This window comes from Pelodiscus sinensis, chromosome 19 (assembly GCF_052426305.1).
Source record: "Pelodiscus sinensis isolate ZL-2025 chromosome 19, ASM5242630v1, whole genome shotgun sequence".
NCBI lineage: Eukaryota > Metazoa > Chordata > Testudines > Trionychidae > Pelodiscus > Pelodiscus sinensis.
Genome location: NC_143070.1, coordinates 20,638,361 through 20,664,288, shown reverse-complemented (window position 1 = coordinate 20,664,288; position 25,928 = coordinate 20,638,361). Strand labels below are relative to the sequence as shown.

General features: G+C 48.3%; 1 protein-coding gene across 4 annotated transcripts; it reads left to right on the top strand.

The window, feature by feature from the left end:
* The first annotated feature begins 1,934 nt into the window (after window positions 1-1,934).
* On the top strand, window positions 1,935-10,454 carry LOC142821580 (zinc finger protein 688-like). 4 transcript variants are annotated; one of them, XM_075912958.2, is made up of 4 exons: window positions 1,935-2,080; window positions 5,960-6,160; window positions 7,733-7,843; window positions 8,073-10,454. In XM_075912958.2, exon 4 carries the CDS (start codon window positions 8,139-8,141, stop codon window positions 9,411-9,413), a length of 1,275 nt encoding a protein of 424 aa, XP_075769073.2. In that variant the 5' UTR covers window positions 1,935-2,080; window positions 5,960-6,160; window positions 7,733-7,843; window positions 8,073-8,138; the 3' UTR covers window positions 9,414-10,454. The 4 variants fall into 3 exon arrangements, with proteins under 4 accessions (XP_075769072.2, XP_075769071.2, XP_075769073.2 ...); XM_075912957.2 differs by having other exon boundaries at window positions 8,131-10,454; XM_075912956.2 differs by having other exon boundaries at window positions 8,128-10,454.
* Window positions 10,455-25,928: the final 15,474 nt, after the last annotated feature.

The window sequence follows — 25,928 nt, the reverse complement described above, 5'->3', positions numbered from 1 at the left end:
TAAGCAGTGCCCTTGTACTATGCTGGGTGGAGCAGGGCTGTACCTGTAGTGACATGACACATTACCCCTGGCCAGACACTCGTTCTGAGGCAGAGGTCACCAACCAGTAGATAGGGATATACTGGTATATCTTGTAGCCTCTGTCAGGTGATTCTGACTGGTGTGGCCAAGAAGATATCAAGTGTCAGCATTTCAGCCGCCCCTCCCCCCCACTGCTGTGCATGTCCTGCACTTTGCCTTGCAGCTGACACTCCGCCTGGGAGTCTCCTGCTTTGTGTGCAGGGCAGGGGAGGGGAGGAAAAAGAGGGGTGCTGATGTCAGGGTTCCCCATATACCATTCTGTATCCTTTCTCCACAGGACATGGGATTGAGTTTTCTTGCAGCTTTAGGGAGTGTTACAGGGCAAGGGCATGGGTGAGCCTGCCTTAGCCCCACTCCACCATCATCTAGGAGTGACCAGCAGTGCCAAAATGGAGCACACATCCCTAACTCCTACCCCAGGCATGAACCCAGTCCTGTATCCAAGCCCTTATCCTAGCTCTGAGCACCCCTGCATCCAAATACCCTCCCAAAGCCTGCACCTAGAACACCATCCTAGATGCATGCTCCAAGAGATGCTCAGAGCCCTTCTCACACTCCAGATCCCTTAAGCCAAGACCAGAGCCTGCGCACCCAACCCTCTGTCCCAGGCTGGTGAAAGAGACTGAGGATGGGCAAGAGAGGGAGGACAGAGGGTGCAGGGTCTGGGACTTAGAGAAGGGGTAGGAAGGAAGTGGGAAAAGGGTATTTATACATAAGGTACATATTGGATTGCACTTTCAAAACATTGAAGCCCCCTGCTCTGAGGTCTCTGACCCATGTCCCCATTGCCCCCAGGAGGAATCACAAAAGTTTCACTTGGCCATGTTGGTGAGGAGTCCTGTGGCACCTTATAGATGAACTGAAGATAGTGCCACAGGATTCCTCGCCGATTTTGCAGATTCAGACTAACACGGCTACCCCTCCAATACTTGGCCATGTTTGGGGCTCAGGATCTGGGACGGAGTTTGGGTGCAAGAGGGGTGCATGCTAGGGGGAGCTTGGGGGATGGGTGCGGGCTCTGCCATGGGTCAGGGGATTGCAGTACAGGAGAGGGTGTGGATGGGAGGGACTTTAGCACATCAGCATAGTACACAAAAGAAAGGAGATGCAGTGACTTCAGATAGACATAGAAACGAAGAGAAAACTATTAAATACTCCAAAAGTGAGAGGCAGAGTTTGAGACAGGAACTGTCTGTAGAATATTTCACACTTGTACGCATACAGAGGAACGGTGGTGTCTAAGCATTGACCATTTAGGAATTGGGAGGCCTGTGCCTTTAAGAACTCAAGCCCAGGAGCCCGCCCCTGCTCGGGGGCTGACAGGCAGCGCCCAGGGAAAAGAAAGAAAAAAAAGACTTTGCACCCCTGGCAAAACGATATTTACAAGTACATCAGGTGGCTGGTCCCGCAGGGTGACTGTTCCCACCTCTCCCCCTCCCTAAACGGGGGTTTTGTCCACGCACAGGGTCTCGCAGTGTCCCCCGCCCTCCCCCGCCAGGGCTTAACCACGGCTACCACCCCCACCCCCCGATTTTTCAAATTTTACCCCTCTTCTGCTGCTAAAAAAAGCAGCTTGATCCTCCCAGCCAGTACATTTTTGCCTCCTGATCAGACCATGACACACATCCCGTTGAAATTCGCCCCCAATAATCATTTTAAACACCTCCGAAGAGGAGGAAGCAAATCCTACGAAGCACTGAGGGCAGAGAGAGGGCAGCGGCTACAGCGAAGGCTACTGACTTTGCTCAGTTCGGGTGCGCATGCTCAATGCACCCAAAGTCGCAAATTTGGAAAAGTTAGTGTTTTGCTCGCTGCTCCCTGCCCAGCCCGGAACATCCGCGGGCGGGGCCAGCTGCACCCAACGTTCCAGCCCTTGCGCACAGAGTGAGGGCAGCGGTCTCAACCGCGACTACTGCGCATGCTCTGCTCGGGTGGCGCCTGCGCAAGGCGTCCTAAGGGGGCAAACATTGAGACCGCCTGTTGGAGCTGCCGCTGCCAGGTGTGTGCGGGGAGTCCGGGCTTGGGGGGGAGGATAGAAGTGGGAGGAGGACCCGTCCGCTGTGTTTGCAAACCGGCCCGTGGGGTGGGGGCGGCGGTTTCCCGGAAGGGGGGACGGGGCATTTCGGAGCCATTCCCAGGTCTAGGGTCTGTCGGGCACCACGTGCGCGCGGAAACGTTTTATCTGCAGCCCCTGCAAACCCGCCGCGCCCTGCCTGGCTCTAGAGCCCGGAGAATCCCTGTTCGTCGCCTGCGTCTGCTCCAAGTGGCCTAGCTCCCGCTGCCAAGCAGGGGCAGGAAACCAAGGGCCCAGGAGCCGCACATGGCTCCTAGCCTGCCTGGATCTGGCCCCTGACCATCTGGGAACACCACCACCCCCATATTGGGGAGCTTGCACTGGCCCCAAACTCCGAAAAGGTTCCCTTTTTAATGCCTTTTAACATGAACTCAGAAAAAAGTTACGCTTAGGTTATGCCTAGGCTGCAGCTCTTTTCTGGTATAAGATGCCCCAAATGCCTCCTGGCCCTATGGGCAACCCTCCCTGCACCCCTTCCTTTGCAGCCACACCCAGCAGTGAACGGGGAATTCTTTCTCGCTTCACTGTTTTTATGTCAGGGGATTTGCAACTTTCTCCTTCTGTGCATGTGTCTTGCTCCTAATCTGCATGTGACACTTGTTCTCTCCCCCCCCCCCCAGCTGCATCTCGGGTCCCCTGACAGCCCCCCCCCCCCCACCAGGACACATCCTGGGTCTCTGGGCAGGCTGCCCCCAGCATCTCTGACTCACTGCCTCCCCTCTTCACCAGTCTGCACCTCCCCCCTTGCCCGGCCACATCTCAGCCCCCTACCCCATGTATACCATTTCCCTTTCCCCAACTCTGGCTCACAGCTTCCTGGCAGGCTGCCCCCCCCCCCCCCATGACAAAAATTAAATAAATATGTTTTTTAAAACAGTCTTTCTAAAAGCGCACCAAAAGTCTGAAAATAAAGTAAAAAACAACAAATGGTCTGGTAGCACTTTATAGACTAACAAAACATGTAGATGGTATCATGAGCTTTCGTGGGCACGGCCTGCTTCTTCAGATGACTGGAGTTATGAGTAGGGGAAATGAAAACTAGAAATAAATAGAAGGGGCGGGGGGAGGAGAAAGATGCTCCTTTTTTTTTAAGTATCTGGAGAAGGGATGCTAAACCTGATGTAGAAGCTGTAGAAACCTTTTCATATTTAGCTAGAAGCCATCTTGTATCACAGAAACCATTTCAGCTTTTCTCTCAAGCACGTAGACCAGAGAGAACTTTCTGTCACCCCGTGAGAAGAGGCCTACAGGATGGGCTATTGGTATGTGTTAATTGGGCTGGTTGGGACAGGAGATGTACTCCCTCGTACCTGTCCGCCATCTTGTTGATAAGGCTTTGTTTTTCCAAGTTTAATTGAGGATTTCTGTAATTGCATGCCCTGACGTCAGACTTTTTGGTTAAGGGTATAAAGATACTAGGATTGATTGTATTAGCAGCCTTACTGGGCCTGGCTTTGCTGGGACCACATTTGGCTCATGCTGTGCTTTATTAATTAATAAAGCTGTTTGTTAGCTGCCTAAACAGAGAGGAGCGTTTTTTTGTTTCAACACTGAGCAGATAAAAATCAAAGTCAGTAGACAGATAGATAGCTAAGGCAGGAAGGATACCATTCAGAAAGCTGTTAGCACCTTCAGTGATAAAGAATCCACCATCCTGTATCTAGATTGAGCCTATTAGCATGCGAATTGAATTTGTATGTGTATTGTAATTCCAAGCTTTCCCTGTGGATTTGATTAGAGGAGCTGGCCTGTAACAAGACTGCCACCTGCAGATCTGTTAGTTTATGGTTAGGTAAGCAGAAATATTCTGCCACTGGTTTCTGAGTATTCCTTTTACGTATATCCGATTTGTGTCCCTTGAGTCTGTCTCGCAGGGAATTGACCAATATATATAGCAGAGGGGCACTGTTAGCATTTGATGGCATAGATCAAATTTCTAGATGAGCAGTCAAATGACCCTTTGATTTTGTAGCTTATGTTGTTTGCTCGAGTGAATTCGATGAATTCGTCAGTGTAGATATGTGGGCAGAGTTGGCATCTTTTTTGGTTGCAGGGCTGGGTTCCTGGAGGTTTATAATGTGGTTGTGTGGCATGGTTCTTAGAAAGAATATGTTCCGTTCTCTGCTTATTTTCAGAAAGAGCAGCTCTGGTGCAAGAGGGTTTTTTTGTGCAAGAAAGAGTACTGTAGACAGCCCTGTTGTATTTGTGTGATGATGAGAGCAGCACACCTGGCTGTGTGGTGGCTTATTCAGTCCCTGGTGAGAGCAGGGAGGGCAGGCAAGGGACACCTGGCGGAGTTGGGTACTGGAGGCACTGTTTTGCAGTGGTTCCGGTCCTACCTGTTGGGACACTTATCAGAAGCTGCTGCTATTCGACCCCGTGGCGATTGTGCTATGGGTCCTGCAAGGTTTCATCTTGTCCCCTATGCTATTTAATATCTACATGAAGCCGCTGGGAGAGGTCATAAGGAGTTTTGGAGGACCATGCCATCAATATGCAGATGATACCCAACTCTATTTCCCTGTGACATTAGAACAGGTGTGGCGGTAACTGATTTAAATCAGTGTCTTGAGGCAGTGATGGTTTGGATGAAGTCAAATAAGCTGAAGTTGAACCCAGATAAGACTGAGGTCTTGTGGATCAGGAGGCCATCTGTTCGTCAATATGGCATGGCACCTGTTCTATATGGGGTTACTCTCCCACTGAAAGAACAGATACACAGCTTGGGAGTCCTCCTGGACCCTTTTTTAACATCTGAAAAAAAGATTTCTTCGGTGGCCAGGAGTGCCTTTGGGCAACTTCGTTTGATCCACTAGCTGCGACCCTTTCCGAACAAGCATGACTTGGCCACAGTGACATCCCGGACGGATTACTGTAATGCACTTTATGTGGGGCTGCCTCTAAAGAGTCTTCGGAAACTTCAACTGGTCCAGAATGCGGCTGCTCAAGTTTTAACTAACACTTGATGCCAGTGCTTCAGTATGTTTCCAGGCACAATTTAAGGTCTTAGTTATGACCTATAAAGCCTTAAATGAGTTTGGACCGGGGTATCTGAAGGACCGTCTTCTCCCATATGAACCTGCCCGGGGATTGAGGTCAGCTGGGAAGGCTTTGCTTCGTGTTCCCCCACTTGTGGAGATAAGATTAACATCTACGAGGAACAGTGCATCCTCAGCTTTTGCTCTTAGGCTGTGGAAGTCTCTTCCTTGGGATATTCGCATGGCGCCAATGCTAGTGTTGTTTCGGCGTCAGGCTAAAGCCACCCTTTTTATTCATGCTTTTATTAATGTTTGAGTCTGTATGTGTGTGTTCCTCCTCTTTATATGTTTGTAGCTGGTTATGTCCCTCTGCGGTCTCATATTTTAAATTTTTATATATATTTGTATTGTGGTTTTTTTTTGTAAGCCGCCTTGAATATTTTAAATAGAAAGGTGGGGTAAAAATATTTAAATAAATAAATAAATAAAACCCCTTCCGCAAAAATGGCAGCTCATTAGGTGTGCAAATGAGGCACGGCGATATACATCACCGCGCCTCAGTTGCATATCTTCTTGTGCAACAATGCAATGTAGATTGTTCCAGGTGCAGTAATATTGAAACTCAAGCCAGATATTGGGAGAAATTAATGTAACTCTGGCGTCTAATTTGTGCGTGGTTTTTCTAGAATAGCTAGACTCAGCGTTTGCCCACAAGGGCAGAGTCTAGCATGTGTGTCACCAGGGCCAAAGTTTGGGGAAACTGAGAGTGTGGAAAGGATTAAAGCCTCTTCTGACATGTCACCAATTGCCCTTCTCCCCCTGCCAGGTTACAAGACACCCGTCTCTGTCTCCAGCTCAGCCGTTGGCGCTGCAGGCCAGGGACAGGAAATGGCTGTGGCAGTGCTGATGAGCTTCGAGGAGGTGGCTGTGTATTTCTCTGAGGAGGAATGGGCTCTGCTGGATCCGGGTCAGAGAACCCTCTACTGGGATGTGATGCAGGAGAATTATGAGGCTGTGAGCTGGCTGGGTAAGGATTCCTATCCCTTCAGGTGGGCTCTGGTGCAGCTGGGTTGGGTTTGGTTCAGGATCCTTCATTTCTCCCAGCCCCAATGTCAGCAGTATGATCCCCAGGAATCCTGGCTCCTATGTGAGAGACTGTCCCCTCCATGGCCCCTTTGGGGGAAGCAGGTTCAGGGACATAACAATGGTGCTGCTCTTCCCACACCCCAGGTCTCTGTGTGCTTCCCAGCATCTTGCTCCTGTTGTGCCTTGGCCAGAGCTCTCAGTGGAAGGGCCCAGGCAGGAACGGCAGATACCAGAGCTGTGGGGTTGGGTGTGGCTTCTGTTAGTGCCTGCAGAGTACCACTTGTGCTGTGGTGCTGAGGCCCTAGAAGGAAGGCGCTGACTCAGAGTCCTTTCCTGTCTCTGGTAGATTCTGTGTAGCCCAGTGGGGCACCTAATGGCAGGCCCAACTGACCACAAGAGGAAGCTGGGAAACCACACAAGGGCTGCTGCTGGCAGAGTAGAACTGAGGCTGCAGAGGGGGAGCTGAGCTGCAGCAACACCCACAAGCAGCAAAGAAGCAGCACAGCCCATCTCTGCCCTAGCTGGCCACAGGAACAGCTGGGCACGGCCCTGGTCGGCCATGGGAATGGCAGCTGTTGTGGGCAGCTGGCAGGGCCCTCCCATGCACAGTCAGTCAGGATCAGGAGTGTGGAGCATAGGCAGGGCCTGAAGCAACCAGCCAAGGGTTCATTTTTCTCCTCACACAACTTCCCCTGCCTCCTTCTGGCCCAAGTAGAGCATCTGAGCCAAAGAGCAGGGTGAGCCAAGCCCCCCAGCCAGGAGCTTTGTGGACAGAGCCTTGGGGAGTTAGAGCTCTGCTGGGTCCTTCCTCTCCCAGCCCTCATGACCCACCATGTGGCAGCTGCAGTCTGAGCTCTGACTGGGGGCTTCAGTGTCAGACCTGCCAGCCTGCCCTAGAGCTCCTCTTCCTAGCAGTGTTCCATCGCAGGGCAGGACAGAAATGGGTCTTGAGAGAGACCAAGTTGTACCCTACATCAGTGTTTCTCAACCTTTTTTTTTAAGTACCCGCTTTAAGAAAAACTAAGAGCCCCCAACACCTACAATTTTCAGACACACAACATTTTTTTAACTATTGGAACACATTTGTTTAAACAACTTGATCGTAGCCAGTTGGATGATGACATTTTTTAGTGTAAAAAGTAGAAAGATAATAAAGTGCTGTAAAACTTAAAAAAAATCAGTTTTCTCCAAATTTCAGTTGTGTTGACACACTCCCCAGACTTCTCTCAAATACTCTAAGAGTACTCGCACCAATGGTTAAGAAATGCCCTAGAGAGTTCAGCAGAGTGCTCAGCTCCCCTAAGGAACCAGCTCAGCCTTTCCCAAGGTAGGGGGGGATTCACCTTTATTGCAGGTGAGTGTGTCCTGGGATCTTGTACCAGCCAGAGCCCAGTCTCTGCAAGGTGAGGAAGGAGCCGCTATGGGTGGGCGACTCAGATCCTGACTCTGGAAGCAGTAATGGCATAGGCTGTAATGAACAAGATCAGCACTTGGTTAATTGCTCCCCAAACAGGATTTCCAGTCTCTAAAGCTCATGTGCTCTCCTGGGTGAAGCGAGGGGAGGAGCTACGGATCCCAGATCTCCAGGGCTGTGAGGAAGGAGAGGTGTGTGACATCCACACAGGTGAGCGATCAGCTAACTGATTCACAAACCAATTGCTGTGTTCTTCTGGCAGGTTTCACTTGTGCATTATCATCTAGTCTCACTGAACCTTCAGCCTGTCTTCAACTCCAATTTGAAGGTGGTGGGTGGGCAAAAGAGCTATGGAGAAGGAGGGTGAACTCAGCTCATGATTATTAAATCTTTCCAGCCATTTTTTAGGCGTGTTTCCCCTTTTCTATTTCTCTTTTAGTGTTTCCTTTCAGCTCAGCACAGGGAATGACTCCTGTCTGGATTCTCTGTCACAGCAGGTGATGGGATGCTGAGTGAGAACCATGAGAAGAATCTTCAGCAGGAAGGACCGGAGCAAATGGCACTATGCAAGATGTTATTGGGAAGATCTCAAGGGCATGTTTCTCAAAGTACTGAGGAAGAAGAGGCCTGTGAGAATCCACGTAGCCCACAAATGCAGCAGGGAAACCATCCAGGAGAGGGGCAGAGTAAATCCAGTCACAGAAGCAGAGAGAGAAAAACAAACACAGAAACTGTTAAACAGAAAATCCCCCATCAACAGTCACCCTGCACTTGCAGTGACTGTGCAGCTCTTCTTACACAAGACAGAACCCTCACAGGGGAGAAACCCTTCAGCTGCCCTGACTGTGGGAAAAGCTTCATTTGTAGCTCAAAGCTGAATACACATAGGAAAATCCACAAAGGGGAGAAACCCTTTAGTTGCTCTGACTGTGGGGAAAGCTTCAGGTATAGTTCAAACCTTAAAACACATTTAAGAAGGCACACAGGAGAGAAACCCTTCTGCTGCTCTGACTGTGGGAAAAGCTTCAGGTATAGTTCAAACCTTAAAACACATTTAAGAAGCCACAAAGGGGAGAAACCATTCAGCTGCTCTGACTGTGGGAAAAGCTTCAGTCGGAATGCTAATCTTCTTATCCATAGGAGAACTCATACGGGGGAGAAACCCTTTTACTGCTCTGACTGTGGGAAAAGCTTCAGTAGTAGCACAGTCCTTAATAGCCACCAGAAAAGCCACAAAGAAGAGAGACCCTTTAGGTGCTCTGACTGTGGGAAAAGCTTCAGTCGGAGCTCAAATCTTCTTAACCATATGGGAGCACACACAGGAGAGAAACCCTTCAGCTGCTCTGATTGTGGGAAATGCTTCAGTCACAGATCATACCTTCTTCTCCATAGGAGAATCCACACAGGGTATAAACCTTTCAACTGCTCTGACTGTGAGAAATGCTTCACTCAGAGGTCACAACTTGTTAAACACAGGAGAACCCACACAGGAGATAAACCCTTCAGCTGCTCTGACTGTGGGAAAAGCTTCAGTTGTAGCTCAAAGCTTGATACACATTGTAGAAGCCACAAAGGAGAGAAACCCTTCAGCTGCTCTGACTGTGGGGAAAGCTTCATTTGGAGGACGCAGCTTGTTAGGCATTGGAGAACCCACACAGGGGAGAAACCAAATACCAGAAGTGGGGAAAACCTTTTAGCAAGCAGGATCAAAGCCTTAGGTGGGCCTGATTCTGATTCAGAATCAGGCCCACCTAAGGCTTTGATCCTGCCCATGAGATAGTACCAGGTCCCACGTCTTTATGGGCATGTATTGCAGGGGAAAGAGCTCAGCCCGCCCCTCTTTCTGCCATGCAGACACTGGAGAGGACGCAGCGCTGGGACTGAGGGTCCTCAATGGCACCTCAGTCATACGGACTAGGGCTGACCTCCAAAATTCAAGGCACCACTGCACCTCTGGCCTCCAAAGCTAGGTCATGGTCACAGCCTTAGACTCTCATGCTTCTGGAGCCATGAAGCCATGGCTGTAGTGCCTCTGGGGCCAGCCCTTGGCTGCATGGTTGTAGCAGTGGTGCCTGCAGTCCCATGTGGCTGCAGCAGTGACACTTCTGGTCTCCAGGGCTGACCTGCAGCTGCATGGCTGCAGCAGCAGGACGTCCCTCTGGGGCAGGGTGTGGCTGGAGATGTTGCTGCAAGGGGTTACGAAGCCAGGTAACATTCTCCCTCATTCCCAGACCTGTCCCACCCAACCCCCTCACTTCCCTCACTTCACCCCCAGCTTGCTCTGACAATCCCCTTGTTCTTGCACCTTCTCTCCTGATCACACTCTGCCTCTTCTCTTGTTCCTCCTCCCTCCACCTGGCCAGACACTGCTTCCAGCCTGTTTCTACACCCCAGCTCCCTCTCAAATCCTGCTCCCCATCCTTGTCCTCTTTCCTGGCAGCCCTGTCTCACACACTGTGCCCTACATCAGTGAGCATTGGGAAGGTTTGGAGGGTTGGTTGTGAGGGTTTTTTTTTTTTTTTTGCTTCTCAGTTCTGTGGTCCCCAACTGGTGTTTCTGTGGGTCAGCAGTACTGTGGTTGCTGACCCACAGAAGCAGAGGAGTAGCAGTGTTAGCTTGACTTGCATCTGACGAAGTGGGTCTTTGCCCACGAAAGCTTATGCTCCAATAAATCTTTTAGTTTATAAGGTGCCACAGGACTCCTCGTCACTTTGACAGATCCAAGCTAACACAGCTACTCCTCTGCTTCTGTGGGTCAATGACCATGACCCAAAAATGGTTGTCCACTACTGCTTTAAATAAAGAAAACATTGAAACCTTTTGTGTTGGTCATAATGTTTAAAAAGAAGTTTGACAAAGTAGCACGAGAAAGTGACAATACTTACTCTGTTTTATAATGTCAATTAAACTGATCTCCCCATCTGCTGCACTAGCAAAATGGCTCAAATGTAATTATATAATTAGCTGTGAGTGTCCATTAGCAACTGGTAGTTTGTGGAAATGTTTGCATGGACCCAGGTGGAACACAGGGCATGTAGTGGAGAAAGTGTGGCCAAAACACAGGCCTTGCAGTGAGCAGGGTTTGCATCTGTGCAAGGGAAACCCTATTGAATTTCAATTCCAACACCTTAACCACTCAGCCATGACAGGTATAAGCTCAGCAGTGCCCCCAGGGCCAGGGAAACTGGTAAATAATCCCAGTTCCCAGGCCTGACGTCACTTGCCACAGAATTCACACAGCAAACCTGGCTCCTAGCACATGAGGGCTGTGTCTAGACTGCATCCCTTTTCCGTAAAAGGGATGCAAATTAGACACATCGCAATTGCAAATGAAGCGGGGATTTAAATCCCCTCTGCTTCGTTTGCATAAAAATGGCTGCCGCTTTTTTCCGGCTCGGAGCTTTGCTGGAGAAAAGCGCCAGTCTAGACGCAGATCTTTCAGAAAATAAAGCCTTTTCCGAAAGATCCCTTATTCCTTATTTTAAGAGGAATAAGGGATCTTTCAGAAAAGGCTTTATTTTCCGAAAGCTCCACGTCTAGACTGGTGCTTTTTTCCGGCAAAGCTCCTAGCCGGAAAAAAGTGGCAACCATTTTTATGCAAACGAAGCAGGGGGATTTAAATCCCTGCTTCATTTGCAATTGCGATGTGTCTAATTTGCATCCCTTTTATGGAAAAGGGATGCAGTCTAGACATAGCCGAGGAGTTTGGGGTTTCCCTTCACAGGTTCAAATCCTGCTCCCAGTGAGCCCTGTGTTTTGGCCACACCTGTAACCAGGGCAGCAAGCTACACAACCCTTGAGGCACTGTTCTCACGCTCCCCCTCCCTTGTCAATCCCCTTCTGTTCCTGTCAGAGATGCCTGGGATGGTTCCTCACGCTGGGTCCCTGAGGTCTCAGGCAAACTCTCAGCTGCCCCTCGCCCAGCCTGCCTGTGTGGGACTGTACCTGCTGTGAACAAGGATGAGATGCTGCTTCGTTCCCAGCCTGCCTAGTTTCTGAGGCTTAGATGGTGTTTGTGTTTATTTCTTGGGTGATCTGCTTTGCCCTGTGCGCTCACTGTTCATGTAACTTCAGCCCATCTCTCTGGAGTAAGAGAGGTTCCATTGCCTTTCTCTAAACCACGGTGTGTAGCTAAATGTGCTGCAGGAACCTGCACAGGAACAACAGCTGGTGTGTTGGCCTCACCACACTGAGGAGCGGGTGCCCAGGGTAACACACCGGAGCTAGGTCTATACGAAGGCTTCTTGCTCATGAACTCTTGAGCTCTTGTACAAAAAGGCCTATTCCTCATATAAAGTGGGATAACTGCCACAAAAAGCCCTGTGTTCTTATATGATTTATGATACTTTTTCTTGCACAAGAACGGGCTTATAGTGTGGATGCGCCTCAAGTCTTTGCACAAAAATGGCCGTTTTTGCACAAAACCTCAGGCTACGTCTAGACTGGCATGATTTTCCGCAAATGCTTTTAACGGAAAAGTTTTTCCGTTAAAAGCATTTGCGGAAAAGAGCGTCTAGTTTGGCACGGATGCTTTTCTGCAAAAGCACTTTTTGCGGGAAAGCGTCCGTGCCAATCTAGACGCAGTTTTGCGCAAGAAAACCCTGATTGCCATTTTCGCTATTGGGGCTTTTTTGCCCAAAACAATACCACCTTGTCTACACTGGCCCTTTTGCGCAAAAGCATTTGCGCAAGAGGACTTTTGCCCGAACAGGAGCAGCATAGTATTTCCGCAAGAACACTGACAATCTTACATGAGATCATCAGTGTTCTTGCAGAAATTCAAACGGCCAGTGTAGACAGCTGGTAAATTTTTCCGTGAAAGCAACTGTTTTTGTGGAAAAACTTGCCAGTCCAGACGTAGCCCTGCAGTATAGATGTAGCCTCACACTGCTCAGGCTTGTGACCGAGGCAAGACAGGACAGGGCTGGAGAACCAGGCTTTGGAGATGTGAAGGAACCTTACAATAGCTGGGTCTGTCCTAGGCTGTGTAAAGCCTTGTGTGAGGGCAGGGTCGGGGGGATTCCCACCACATTCCAGCAGCACAGAGCAAGAGGGGCCCAGGCTGGGGAGACACAGGGCATGGGGGGTCCCAGTTTCAAGTGGCAAACCAGCGGGCCCCGCACAATAATCAATAAGGGTATGTCTACACTACCCCACTAGTTCGAACTAGCGGGGTAATGTAGGCATACTGCACTTGCAAATGAAGCCTGGGAAATTCAAATCCCGGGCTTCATTTGCATAAAATGGGCGCCGCCATTTTTAAATCCCTGTTCGTTCGAACCCCGTGCCGCGCGGCTGCACGTGGCATGAACTAGGTAGTTTGGACTAGGCTTCCTAATCCGAACTACCGTTACTCCTCATTCCACGAGGAGTAACGGTAGTTCGGACTAGGAAGCCTTAGTCCGAGCTATGTAGTTCGTGCCGCGTGTAGCCACGCGGCATGGGGTTCGAACGAGCAGGGATTTTAAAATGGCGGCGCCCAGTTTATGCAAATGAAGCCCAGGAAATTCAAAACCCGGGCTTCACTTGCAAGTGCGGTATGCCTACATTACCCCGCTAGTTCAAACTAGCGGGGTAGTGTAGACATACCCTAACTTAGTGCATCTCTCCCCATAATTGCACTGTCAGTACCAAGCCCTGTGTGCAGCGAAGCCTGTCAGTGTAAGGAAATTGCTGAAAGAAGGTGCCTGTTCAGTCTGAGCACAGGGCTGTTGTGCATGTGTTTGTGATACAGATCCACAAGTGTTGCCCTGGGATCACTTCCCTTTGTCGAACCAAAAACGCTTCTCTCTGTTTAGGCAGCTAACAAACAGCTTTATTAATTAATAAAGCACAGCATGAGCCAGACATGGTCCCAGCAGAGCGGGGACCAGTAAGTCTGGCTAATACTATCAATCCTAGTATCTTTATACCCTTAGCCAAACAGTCTTGACGTCAGGGCACCCAATTACAGAAATCATCAATTAAACTTGGAAAAACAAAGTCTTATCAGCAAGATGGCGGACAGGTACAAGGGAGTACATCTCTGTCCCAACCAGCCCAATTAACACATACCAATAGCCCATCCTGTAGGCCTCTTCTCACAGGGTGACAGAAAGTTCACTCTGGTCTAAGTGCTTGAGAGAAAAGCTGAAATGGTTTCTGTGATACAAAATGGCTTCTAGCTAAATATGAAATGGTTTCTACAGTTTCAACAGCTCCCCCCTTTTAGCCTTTTAAAGGCTAACCTGGAAACCATTTTATACCTCCATTTCCATTAAAGTATTTATGTACATTTCTTGTTCCTTTCTCTGCTCATCCTATTTTAACATCATGAGTTCCACATTCCCTTTGGTAAGGGTCTGTCTTGTGTTTTCCAGAATACAAGAAATACAGCAATTGATTAACAAGAAACAGCAATAAGCGCAAAAGAATATAGCCAATACTAAAACTACTTGCAAAATCCAAGTTCCCACATGTCCAAACCAGCCTTCCAACCAACCCGAGGGTTCACTTTTCCTCCTGTCTTAGGCTTTCCAGTTTTTTTTCAATCTCTGAGACATCTTCCTCTACTTGCTTGCTGGTGTCCGTAATATACACACAGCATTCTCTTCCCACTAAGGCACAAACCCTGCCCTTACTTCCTAGGACGTAGTCTAGGGCCATTCTGTTTTGGCTTTTTCCCACCCTGGCTCCTGAACCATTACATGTCCAGCAGTACTTTCCAATTGGGGTCAGGGCTAAGTGGATATACCCTGGGTTAGTAAACCCTTTATCCTGCCAAGTATCATTTGGCTTTAGTTCACTAAACAGTGTGCCATTCATTTGAATGTTGTTTAGTGGGACTGGAATCATTGGGATACCTCCTTCTGAATGTACAGGACTGTGAGCACATATCCAGCAATCTGTGGAATTAAATTCTTGGGAAACTTGATTCATTAAAAGCATGAATACATTTGAACCATATAGGTTATAACTGCTAGGTATTAAAAACAAGATTAAACATAAGCTCAACATGAATTGTTTGTCCATCCTTACGCTGGCTGTTCTTCAGGACTTTGTAGTTTGCTTCACCTATCACTGGCAGGTTCTTTGGGCTGCAGCTGGTACCTTGGCCTCAGTCTCTCAGGATCATCTGCTTCTGGGCATGGATTGCCAGTACCGAGCCTGCGCTGATCCCCATCTACTTCTGGACCTGGGTTTCTGGTACCAGGTCTGCGGTGCTCCTTGTTGGGGCCAACCTCTTTAGGGGCTGGAACTGGTTTGCAGTGGGAGGCATGAATCCAGGCGGGCAATCTCTCTCACTTTAAAGCAGTATGAGTGGTCAGAAGGACTTGATAGGGACCCTTTCACCTGGGTTCCAGGGTAGTCTTTTGCAGGTGAACCTTCATGCAAACCCAGTCTCCTGGTTGTAGTTTATGGCATGGCTCAGTCGGGGCCTCCTGGAATGCATCCTTAACCTATGAATGATACGACTGTACACACCTCATAAGTTCCTGACAATACTTGACTATGCTTCCTTTAATAAGTGTGACATCAGCCAGGTCAATTTCTGGGCTGCTTAACAATCTCATAGGTCGGCCACATGCAATTTCATGTGGACTGAGTCCAGTTTTCTGATTAGGAGTGGCTCTCATGCTCATTAGGGTAATCGGGAGTGCTTCTACCCATGTTAAGCCAGAGTTCTCACATATTTTAGCAAGTTTGTTCTCTAAAATCCTGTTTCATCTTTCTACTTCTTCTGCGCTCTCCGGGTGTCACGGGCAGTGCAGTGCTTGTCTAATAGAGTAGTACTTTGCCAGTTTTTGAACAATTTGTCCAATAAAGTGTGTACCTTTTCACTGGAGATCACAAGGTGTATTCCCCATGATGGGATGTAATGATTCAGAAGTTGTTTTTTTTTGCCACTGTGATGGCATCAGCTTTCCTGCAGGGATAAGCTTCTACCCCTCCCCAAAACAAGCAAACAATAACCAGAACATATTCAAAAAATTGACATTAAGGCAATTGAATAAAGTCCATTTGTAAATTCAGGAATGGTCCGAAAGGCGGAGGTCTGGTTGCCGGAACTGTCTTTACAGGTTTACCCATGTTGTGGGCTTGGCAGACAGGGCAAGCCAGACAGTAATCTTTGGCTGCTTGGGAGAATTTAGGAGCAAACCAATTTTTTTTAGGGTTGCTACCATCCCCCCTTTGCCAATGTGTGACAATCCAGGGAGCACGGAGGCAAGATGAGGTAGCAAGACCACGAGGGCAACAATGTGACCATCAGAGCTTCACCACAAGTGGTCTGGATGCAAGGTGCACCCTGCCAGTCTCCACTCCTGCTTTTATGATTCTGGGGCTTGGTCTTGCAGGAGGGCCAGTTCCAACGGAGATGGCAAAGGAGCTGGCGGTAGTAGGAGAGAAGGGAAAAACAGCAGTTACAGGAGCAGATTCCGCTAAAATTTCACTAGAATTATAAAAGCAAAAAACCATCTGTGTAAAGCACAAAGTTAAGATTATTCAAGGGACTTAAATTATTCTTTCATTAAAACAACAATATTGTACACACAACAATGTTTGAAATACATATATCACAATTAAGACACACACAAAACAAATCTGGACAGAACACAGAACACAAACTTATTATGTCATGACACAAAACCACGGGTTTTTTTTCTTTCAGTTAATTTTCAGCTGATATTAGCGCTTTTTTATGATCTGAAAGACAAAGAAAACATTTCTACCCACATTGGGTTGTGCATTATATTTTAGAATACTTTTCCTTTACAGATGTTTTTGCTACTTTTTGATCAGCCTGCTGTTACCCAATGGTATGCTTTTATTTTGCACACCAGCTTCAGAGGGTTTGGGTAAATTACTTCATTGTTTAATTATTAAGTTAAAGGTGGCATGCCTCAGTTTCCCTCTTGTACTGCAGACCAGGCTTTTTTTAATGTGTGAAGCTTCAAATGATTTACTGCCACAGACATTTTTTCTTAGAGCAAGGCGCTTGCTAGTTACTATTCCAGCAAGCAAAAAAGGTTTTCTTCTCCTGAAAAGAATTATGTACAATGTTACAGGCCCTCCCCCTTCCAGACAAGCAGTTTGCAGACACACACAACCTTGGATCTGAAAGCAAGCCAAAAGTGCTATCAACTCAGCCTTGAACAGAAACACCGTGAAGTTTCTGGACGTGGATTTTTTTTTTAAATACTTAGTTTGCTTGGAAGACACATTTAACTCTTAGGGTGCAGGTTTTACAAATTTACAATGTATATATTCTATTCTTTTCTGCGGTTAACCAATTAAGTTTCAGTAGAATTCCTTATTTTCCCTTTAATAGATTTAACAAAGTGTCTGTAGCTAAATGTTTAACTTGATTGGTTCTTTGCTTAGATGATTGAAAGAGGCTGCAAGAAACAAGGAGTCATTTTTAAAGCAGTTTTTCCTCCTTACACATTACAATATTGCTTAATTTTTTCCTTAGAATTTGCAGACCACTTCCCTTAAACTGTTAAACTTATTTTAAACTTGGTGTTTTGCTTTGGATCGGGCAAGTTTGTTACACGAGCCCATGTTTTCAAAGGGAAGAGCTAATTCCTTTCAGTTATTTTTCACGTTTCCTCTCTGTGTATGCGTTATAAAAAGGGGTAGAGGGGTGATGTCGTGCCGAATTCCCCCCCCCCCCCATCTTGGTTGATACGGGTGTGCCAACTGAGAAATCTTTTTTTCCCCCACTTCTTGTGCATTATTTTGGCACAGAGGCGCTGCAGCAAGTTTGTAAGTTACCTATCTTACTGCAGCGTGGATTTTTGCTTTTCTGAGCTTCACTTTTATCCCATAGGGATTTTTCCTCTTTTCCAATTTGTTAAATGCTTATAGGTCCTTGGACCATTATGCACGTACATGTAGTACACAGGGGTGCCTTTTGGCAATGTGAGGGTGTGTGTAGACTAAGCCCCACCTAAACTAACTTTACACACTCCAAAGAAAGAGTCTGCCAGGTCTAGAGTGTCAGACCTTAGCAGCTCATGAAATGAGGGGAGTCGTCACTCCCTCACATATCCGCTGAGTCTCGTGGTTCAGCTGACCCCCCCTCCCCCTTCGTGTTCAGAGCTCCCTCGTGGGAGCGCCCTGGTGCAGCTGGGATCAGCTCAAGACTCAGACCTATGCAGCGGAATTCATACTTCACTCATTACATTCATACTCGTTTTCCACACACATTTTTTTCTACAGTTTTTCACATTTAGATGCATCTTTCTTTACTGTCCAGTTCCCATGGGTTTCTATTAAGTGGCGCTGCCCTAAGACACCCGGCACTTAATATCAGACTTCATTAGGATCCTATACCAGGGAAAACCAGGGCACTGGAATTCCTATAGACTGACCTACCCCCATTTTCTGCGCGCACTTTTAAAGATTCTGTAAGACACCGGGTTGAGTCCACCAGCTTACACTACTTTCTTCTGCAAGTCACCGAATTAAGAATTTGCCTGCTCACACTGATCCCCCCCCTTTTTGGTTACGAGGCACTGGACTCAAAGTCCACCTGGCTCGCAGGGGTTTCCGGCACCTGCCCCAGCCCGGCAGAACACCACGTCCTGGTGCCTGGAGACAGCCTGGCGGAATGGGGAATACTATAGCCTGGAGTTAGCCTCAAAGGTTAGTACTATGTCCACAAGTAACAGAGAGAGACAACAAAGCTTTCCCACAGTTTCATGTGCCAAGAGAGTGTAATGGCACCACACCAGCTTTCAGCATCCGAACACAGAGGGTCCAGCGCATGGCTGCCTCACTAGAGACACCGGTGTGCCCTTTTGGAACTGTGACACATAAGACAGGCCTAATAGACAAAGACAGACACAGACAGACAAATTGTTAGCTGCTCCACAAAATTGGATTCCGTAGCACCCTTTACCCCAACGGTCACTCCAAATCCCAAGCCCTCAACCAGGAGATTTTGTGACAGGTATCCCCTTACCTTCTATTGAGCGCTCTGAGAGGCTTGGAAGTGGAGTGCTGGTCCGTCCATATGGGCAAGTGGCATGTTAGGAATCTCAGTGGAACCTCCAAATTGTTGAAGCAAAAAACGCTCCTCTCTGTTTAGGCAGCTAGCAAACAGCTTTATTAATTAATAAAGCACAGCATGAGCCAAACGTGGTCCCAGCAAAGCCAGGCCCAGTAAGGCTGGCTAATACAATCAATCCTAGTATCTTTATACCCTTAGCCAAACAGTCTGACGTCAGGGCATCCAATTACAGAAATCATCAATTAAACTTGGAAAAACAAAGTCTTACCAGCAAGATGGCGGACAGGTATGAGGGAGTACTTCTCCTGTCCCAACCAGCCCAATTAACACATACCAATAGCCCATCCTATAGGCCTCTTCTCACGGGGTGACAGAGAGTTCTCTCTGGTCTACGTGCTTGAGAGAACAGCTGAAATATTTTCTGTTATACAAGATGGCTTCTAGCTAAATATGAAATGGTTTCTACAGTTTCTACACCTTCCTGTTGCTGTATCAATCCCTTCCCACTCCCAGGGGATGTGGGGCCTTCTCCACCTCTGGGGGCCTCGCAGTAAAGGTCAGATGCCTTTCTGGAGTGTGTGTTGGTGCAAACTCACTGCTGTGCCATGCAGGGAGCTGCTGCTACATGGAGCAGGGGGAGTAGGGGAAAGGGCAGAAGTAAGGCAGATAAAATGATCTGTCTCCTCTGGCCTTAAAGTCTGCAGGTGGCACCCTCTGCTGTTCCCTGCTTGAGCTCCAGAACCAGCTCTGAGCGAGTGGGGGAGACAGGAGGAGCAGCTCAAACATGCCAAGGGTCTGACCATGGGCAGGACATCAGCCCTGGCAAACAGCAGTGATATCACAAGGACCTTTTGCAGCACCTCAGCTCATTGGTTGGGGGGCAGTGAACACTCAGAGGGTCCATGGCAACAGCTAGGTGTGGCAGGGGCAATCTCAGAGACACCCATGGCCTGGCTGCTTTTAATCTCCTTTGTGAGGTTTCCCCTTGAGGGCAGAAGGGATTGAGGGTCACATCTGGGAGTGTCTCTGTGAAGATTTCCCCTTTCCCCAGGCTGTAGAGGAGGCAGGGTTACAGGCAAGGCCAGACTGAGGCATGGGTGAGCCGGGCAGCTGCCCGGGGCACCAACCAATGGGGGGCACCTGATGGCAGCTGTAAGGGGTGTGCAGCATCCCTTACAGCTGCCATCAGGCGCCACGTGTCTGGCTCCCGCAATGCCGGCCTGTGCTGCCAGCCAGCAGCTCCCTTCCCCCATGGCCATGGGGCCTTGCACAGCCTGACATGCGCGCTAGCAGTGATAGCCAGGCCAAGCTGGGCAGTGCATGTGCTGTGCACCCTGGGGCGGGCCTGTGCTCCGGGGGGGGGGGCGGGTCCGCACATGCGCTGTGTGCCCAGGGCTACAGCGGGGGCTGGCACTGAACTGAAGCGAACTCTATGAGAAACAAGACGGGGTGTTGCAAATACCCAGTGGCTATGTCTAGATTGCATCCCTTTTTCGTAAAAGGGATGCAAATTAGACGTATCGCAATTGCTAATGAAGCAGGGATTTAAATATCCCCCGCTTCATTAGCATAAAAATCGCTGCTGCTTTTTTTCAGCTCGGAGCTTTGCCGGAAAAAAGCGCCAGTCTAGACGCGGATCTTTCAGAAAATAAAGCCTTTTCTGAAAGATCCCTTAGCCCTCTTAAAATAAGGGATCTTTCGGAAAAGGCTTTATTTTCCAAAAGATCTGTGTCTAGACTGGCGCTTTTTTTCCGGCAAAGCTCCGTGCCTAAAAAAAGCTGCAGCCATTTTTATGCTAATGAAGCGGGGGCGATTTAAATCCTCGCTTCATTAGCAATTGCAATACATCTAATTTGCATCCCTTTTACGAAAAAGGGATGCAATCTAGACATAGGCAGTGAGGATGGGATTTGAACCCATGTGTACACAGCACACTAGATTAGCAGCCCATCACCATAAGCACTTGGACACCTCATCTGAGCTGTTAAGGTACCCAAAGTCAGCACTGCTGGAACCTTTGTGTCACTTGGCTGGCCAGGGACACCCAGGGTGGGAGGGGTTTGGCTTTTCACAATGTTCCCTGGCTACTATACAAAGCTCAGTGCTGGTAATAAACCCAAAGACCCCCCTGAGTGCGCAGACATGGGCTGGCTAGTTGCAGCCTGGCTCGGAGCACTCTCTGCAGTGGGAAGATGCACATGGAGCAGTCACACGGCGGCAGCACACAGCGCCAGTGGGGTGAGGGAAGGCCCAGCATCTGGAGGAGCATTTTCAAAAGGAACCTTTACTGACAGTGTCTGTCTCTGGTCTGATTGCACCATGTGGTGAGACACTGGCACCTACAGCAATATGGATGGGGGGGGAGGCAGTCCAGATTGGGAGCCAGGTGTGAGAGTTTAGAATCTGGGTATTGAAGATGCTCAACTGTTCAGTTAACACCCCTGGGAGGTGGGGTGCTCCCTGCAATTCTCTTCAGCCCAGGTTTCCTTGGGCCTCCAGGCACTCCCTTAAGGTAAGTCTACCTGTTCTGTTATTTCAGGATACTGGAAGTATCCCAAAATAGCTACCCTGCATTTTATTAAGCCGCCCATTATTTCAAATATTTTTTTAAATAACGGGCAGACTATTTCAGCATCCTGGTTAAGGGATGTCTCGAAACAGTGTTTTATTTAGAAAATTGGCACAGTGAGATGAACCAAATTTCAAATAACTTATTTTGAAATATAATCGCATCCTTAGGGGGCATTATTAGACGGATTCCACCCCTGCCTCAGCTCACTTTAACAGAAAGCCCCAGGAGCAGAAGGCTGAAAATTCAGCATCAAACCAGAACCTTCCTGTGTGGCCTGTATACAAATAGCAGGACAGCTCTAAATTTGGCACTGGTTACATGCCAAAGCTATTTCAAAATAAGGTCAAAATGACAATTTGCATAGCTCCAATTGTGTATCTTATTTTGACCTTCCGTGCATTGTAGATGCACCCTGAGGCTACGTCTACACTACAAAAGTATTGCTGGAAGAGGCAATGCAAATGAAGCTCAGGTTAGCATTTCCTCATGCTTCATTTGCATAATCTCTACCAATACATTTTTGCGGTAGGGGTTTTTGTGCAAAAACAAGCAGTGTGGCCGTGGCCATTTTTTGCAAAAAGCCCTTTTTGTGCAAGATTGGTATATATCTTTTTTTGAAAAACCCTCTCTATATTGGGTTGGTGTTGCTTTAAAAAAAAATTGTGAAAAGGCAATCGATAGGAGATATACAAACTCACCACATTTGCATATCTCCTTTTCAAAGCCGGGGGCCATCTAGACGTGCCACCAGTGGTACCTGTGGCTGAGATGTTGATTTGTTGTAAATCCTTGGCAATCGATGCATTTGCCACCTGTCCCCTTGCCCAATTCTACTTGGTGCATCTTAACTTTCTCAATCTAGGGACTTTGAAGAACCCAATTAAACAACTGCTCCAGTGGTGCAATGGGTCAGTACACAACACTTATAAGGTAATACTCATAGGAAACAGGCTGACGTTTAGAGTTCAAACTTCCCTGGAGCAGTGATTTTTCAAGCTGTGTAGGGCTTTCCCCTTGCAGTGGGCCCCCCTGGGAGCTGGGATTCCAATCCACACAAAAACAGCAGTGGAAATCCCCCCTTTGCTTATTATGGCCTCATCAGAGTGAATGCTGGGTGGCCAGGATCCAAGGCCAAGTGGCACAGAGAGGGCAGGACCCTTGACCCTCTCACTACTAGGCTGCATCTAGATTGGCATGATTTTCCGGAAATACTTTTAACGGAAAAGTTTTCCATTAAAAGCATTTTCGGAACAGAGCATCTAGATTGGCATGGACACTTTTCTGCAAAAGCACTTTTTGCGGAAAAGCGTCCGTGCCAATCTAGACACGCTTTTCCGCAAAAAAGCCCTGATCACCATTTTCACGATTGTGGCTTTTTTGGGTGTGTCTAGACTACAGGGTTTTGTCGACAAAACTATACCTGCATCCACACTACTGCTGAGTTCTGTTGACATAACGTCGACAGAACTCAGCAGTTTTGTCGACGCTGGTAAACCTCATTTTATGAGGCATAACGCCTTCTGTCGACAGAGTTTCTGTCGACAGAAGATATTATTGCATGTAAACTGTCCTTTGCGTCTACACTACCATGTCGACAAAGCAGCTTGCTTTGTCGACAGAACTCAATGTAGTCTAGACGCTTTGTCTACAGAAGTTTTGTCGACAGTATCTGTTGACAAAACTTCTGTCAACAGATGCCTGTAGTCTAGACGTACCCTTTGCAGAAAACAAATCTGAGCTGTCTACACTGGCCCTTTTGTGCAAAAGCTTTGCGCAAAAGGAACTTTTGCCTGAACGGGAGCAGAATAGTATTTCCACAAGAAGCACTGATTTCTTACAGTAGGAAGTCAGTGCTTTTGTGGAAATTCAAGCGGCCAGTGTAGACAGCTGGCAAGTTTTTCCAGAAAAGTGGCTGATTTTCCGGAAAAACTGGCCAGTCTAGACACAGCCATAGAGTCTTGTTATCCATTTTTGTCCCCACCATCAGCAGCCTCCATCCCTTTCAGCCACTGGGTCAGCTCAGGAAGGGAGGAAGGAATGTGGCAAAATAGTGAGTCAGGCAGAGGGATGCAGGCAAAGCTCATCTTGCCCTACATGGCCCCTGGCAACAGCTTCTCTCTTGTGCATCCATTACAGAGAAGTGGCGGTCCCAGAGGCTAACCAACAACTGCTGAAGTAGATCAGTTGGAGAGCCTTAAACTGAAGATCTAATAGTCCCTGATTCATTTCCAGCCTTTGGCAGAAGCATTTAGAATTGTAGGGCTGGAGGGAACCTCTGGAGTCATTGGCTATGTTTACATATAAAAGTTATTTTGGGATACCAGAGATATCCTCAACTAGCTGCCCTGTGTCTTCACAAGCCACCTGCTATTTTGAAATATTTTTCAAAATAAGGGATGTGGTATTTCAGCATCCCAATAACCTTTGTTCCACAAGGAGTAAGAGATATCCTGAAACAGAAGTTTATTTCTAAATTTATTTAAAAATAGCCTCTTCTGAAATAAACTTGAAAAAGCTACACTATTTGCATAGCACGTTGTGTATCTTCTTTCAATGTTACAGTGCAGTGTAAACATAGTCATTGAGGGTATGTCTACATTACAAAGTTAGTTCGAACTAACAGATGTTAGTTCGAACTAACTTTCATAGGCGCTACACTAGCGCTCCGCTAGTTCGAATTTAATTTAGTTCGAACTAGGAAAACCTCATTTTACAAGGATTAAGCCTAGTTTGAACTAGCTAGTTCAAATTAAGGGGTATGTAGCCCCTTAATTCAAACTAGTGGGAGGCTAGCCCTCCCCAGGTTTCCCTGGTGGCCACTCTGGGACTTTCTGCCCCAGCAGGGCTGGCTTCTGGGGAAAGCAATTAGGAGAAGGAAGGGGCCACCCTGATGGGCTGTGCTTGTGACAAGAGAAATACAGACTCCTCATCACTGGAGAAGGTGAGTATTGATCCCAGTGCCTCTTCCATGCTAAATAAGCACTCTGACACTTGAGCTAGTTTCTCCACCTCAGAAAGAGCTCTCCTGCTCCACATACCTTGTTCCTCAGCCCACAACACAGCTGCCCAAGGCTCCTTTCTGAAAGGGCTGCTTATGAGCCCTATTCCTGTGGTTGGTTAGGTCAGTTGGTTAGAGTGTGTTGCTAATACTGCTAAAATCATAGTTCAAGCCCTATTATGGTCATAGGGACTCTTGGGGTTGTGGTCTAATGCTCAGAACTGTCATTCATGCTTAAATTTGACACTTTACAAATGGGCCTTAAAGATGCTAATTATCTTGCCCATTGCAAAGATAGCTCCCCCAATTGTCACCCCTAATATTATTTCATAGACACTACCTCCCCCGCAACCTCCTCTGTTCTAAAATCTGATTTGTCAATTTTATATGTGTTCATTTTTTTTTATTGTATCCCTTTGATATATATGGTCATGCAAATTTTCTTCCACAATTTGATCTGAGGAAGTGGGTCTGGCCCATGAAAGCTCATCACCTAATAAACCATCCTGTTAGTCTTTAAAGTGCTGCATAGTCCTGTCCTTGGTGACAGAGAGTCTTTTATGTACTTAGACGGATGTTACAAAGAGGACAGAAAAAATTGTTCTCCTTCACCTCTGATGACAGAAGCAGCAATGGGCTTAAACTGCTGTAAGGGAGGTTTAGGATGGACATTAGGAAAAGCTTCCTAAGTATCTATGGGTATGTCTACCTACAAAGTTAGTTCGAACTAACAGACATTAGTTCGAACTAACTTTCATAGGCACTACACTAGCGCTCCGTTAGTTCGAACTTAATTCGAACTAATGGAGCGCTTATTTCGAACTAGGTAAACATCATTTTACGAGGATTAAGCCTAGTTTGAACTAGCTAGTTCGAATTAAGGGCTGTGTAGACCCTTAATTTGAACTAGTGGGAGGCTAATGCTTCCCAGGTTTCCCTGGCGGCCACTCTGGCCAACACCAGGGAAACTCTATTGCCCCCCTCCCGGCCCCGGAGCCCTTAAAGGGCCACGGGCTGGCTACACAGTTTGTGCCAGTTGCAAGGCTGCCAGCACCTGTGCCAGCACATCCTGCACCTGCCACACCATGAGCCAGCCACCTGAGGACACCCAGCCCTCCACTGCTCCCCAGGACGAGCCTGGCGGCTCCCAGGAGCCTGCCCGGGGGCGCAAAAGGCGGGCGCCCACTTGGTCAAGTGCAGAGATCGTGGACCTCATCGAGGTTTGGGGGGAAGCCTCCAATGTACACGATCTCCGCACTAGCCACAGGAACGCGGCCGTCTACAGCCGCATGGCTCACAGCCTGGCCGCCAGGGGCCACCAGCGCAGCCAGGAGCAGGTGTGCTGCAAGATTAAAGACCTGCGGCAGTCCTACTCCCGGGCCTGCCAGCCAGGGGCCTACCCAGAAGCCTGCCACCACTTCCACACCCTGGACCGCCTCCTGGGGGCTCATGCCGTCCCTGCCCCCCCGGGACGTGATAGACCCCGGAGCAGAGGGCCGGCTCCAGGAGATGGAGGAGGAGGGCTCAGAGCCAGGAGCCTGCCGCCAGCCTGCCCAGGACCCAGGACCCCCGAGGCACCCCACAGAGCCGCTCACCTGTGTCGTCTGAGGCCGGGGAGGCATCCACCTGTGAGTACCATCATGCTCCCCTTATGTGTATGGAGGGCTGGGGCAAGAGGGAGCCCCGGGACCGTGCACCTGGGCCTTGCCCACCACGGAGCAGCAGCTGG

Bases quoted from the DNA above. Each gene is read 5' to 3' on its own strand.
- LOC142821580 (XM_075912956.2), top strand. From the start codon at position 6,022: ATGGCTGTGGCAGTGCTGATGAGCTTCGAGGAGGTGGCTGTGTATTTC. The intron at 6,161-7,732 runs GTAAGGATTCCT...CTCCCCAAACAG, and splicing joins TGAGGCTGTGAGCTGGCTGG to GATTTCCAGTCTCTAAAGCT. The intron at 7,844-8,127 runs GTGAGCGATCAG...TCTCTGTCACAG, and splicing joins GGTGTGTGACATCCACACAG to CAGGTGATGGGATGCTGAGT.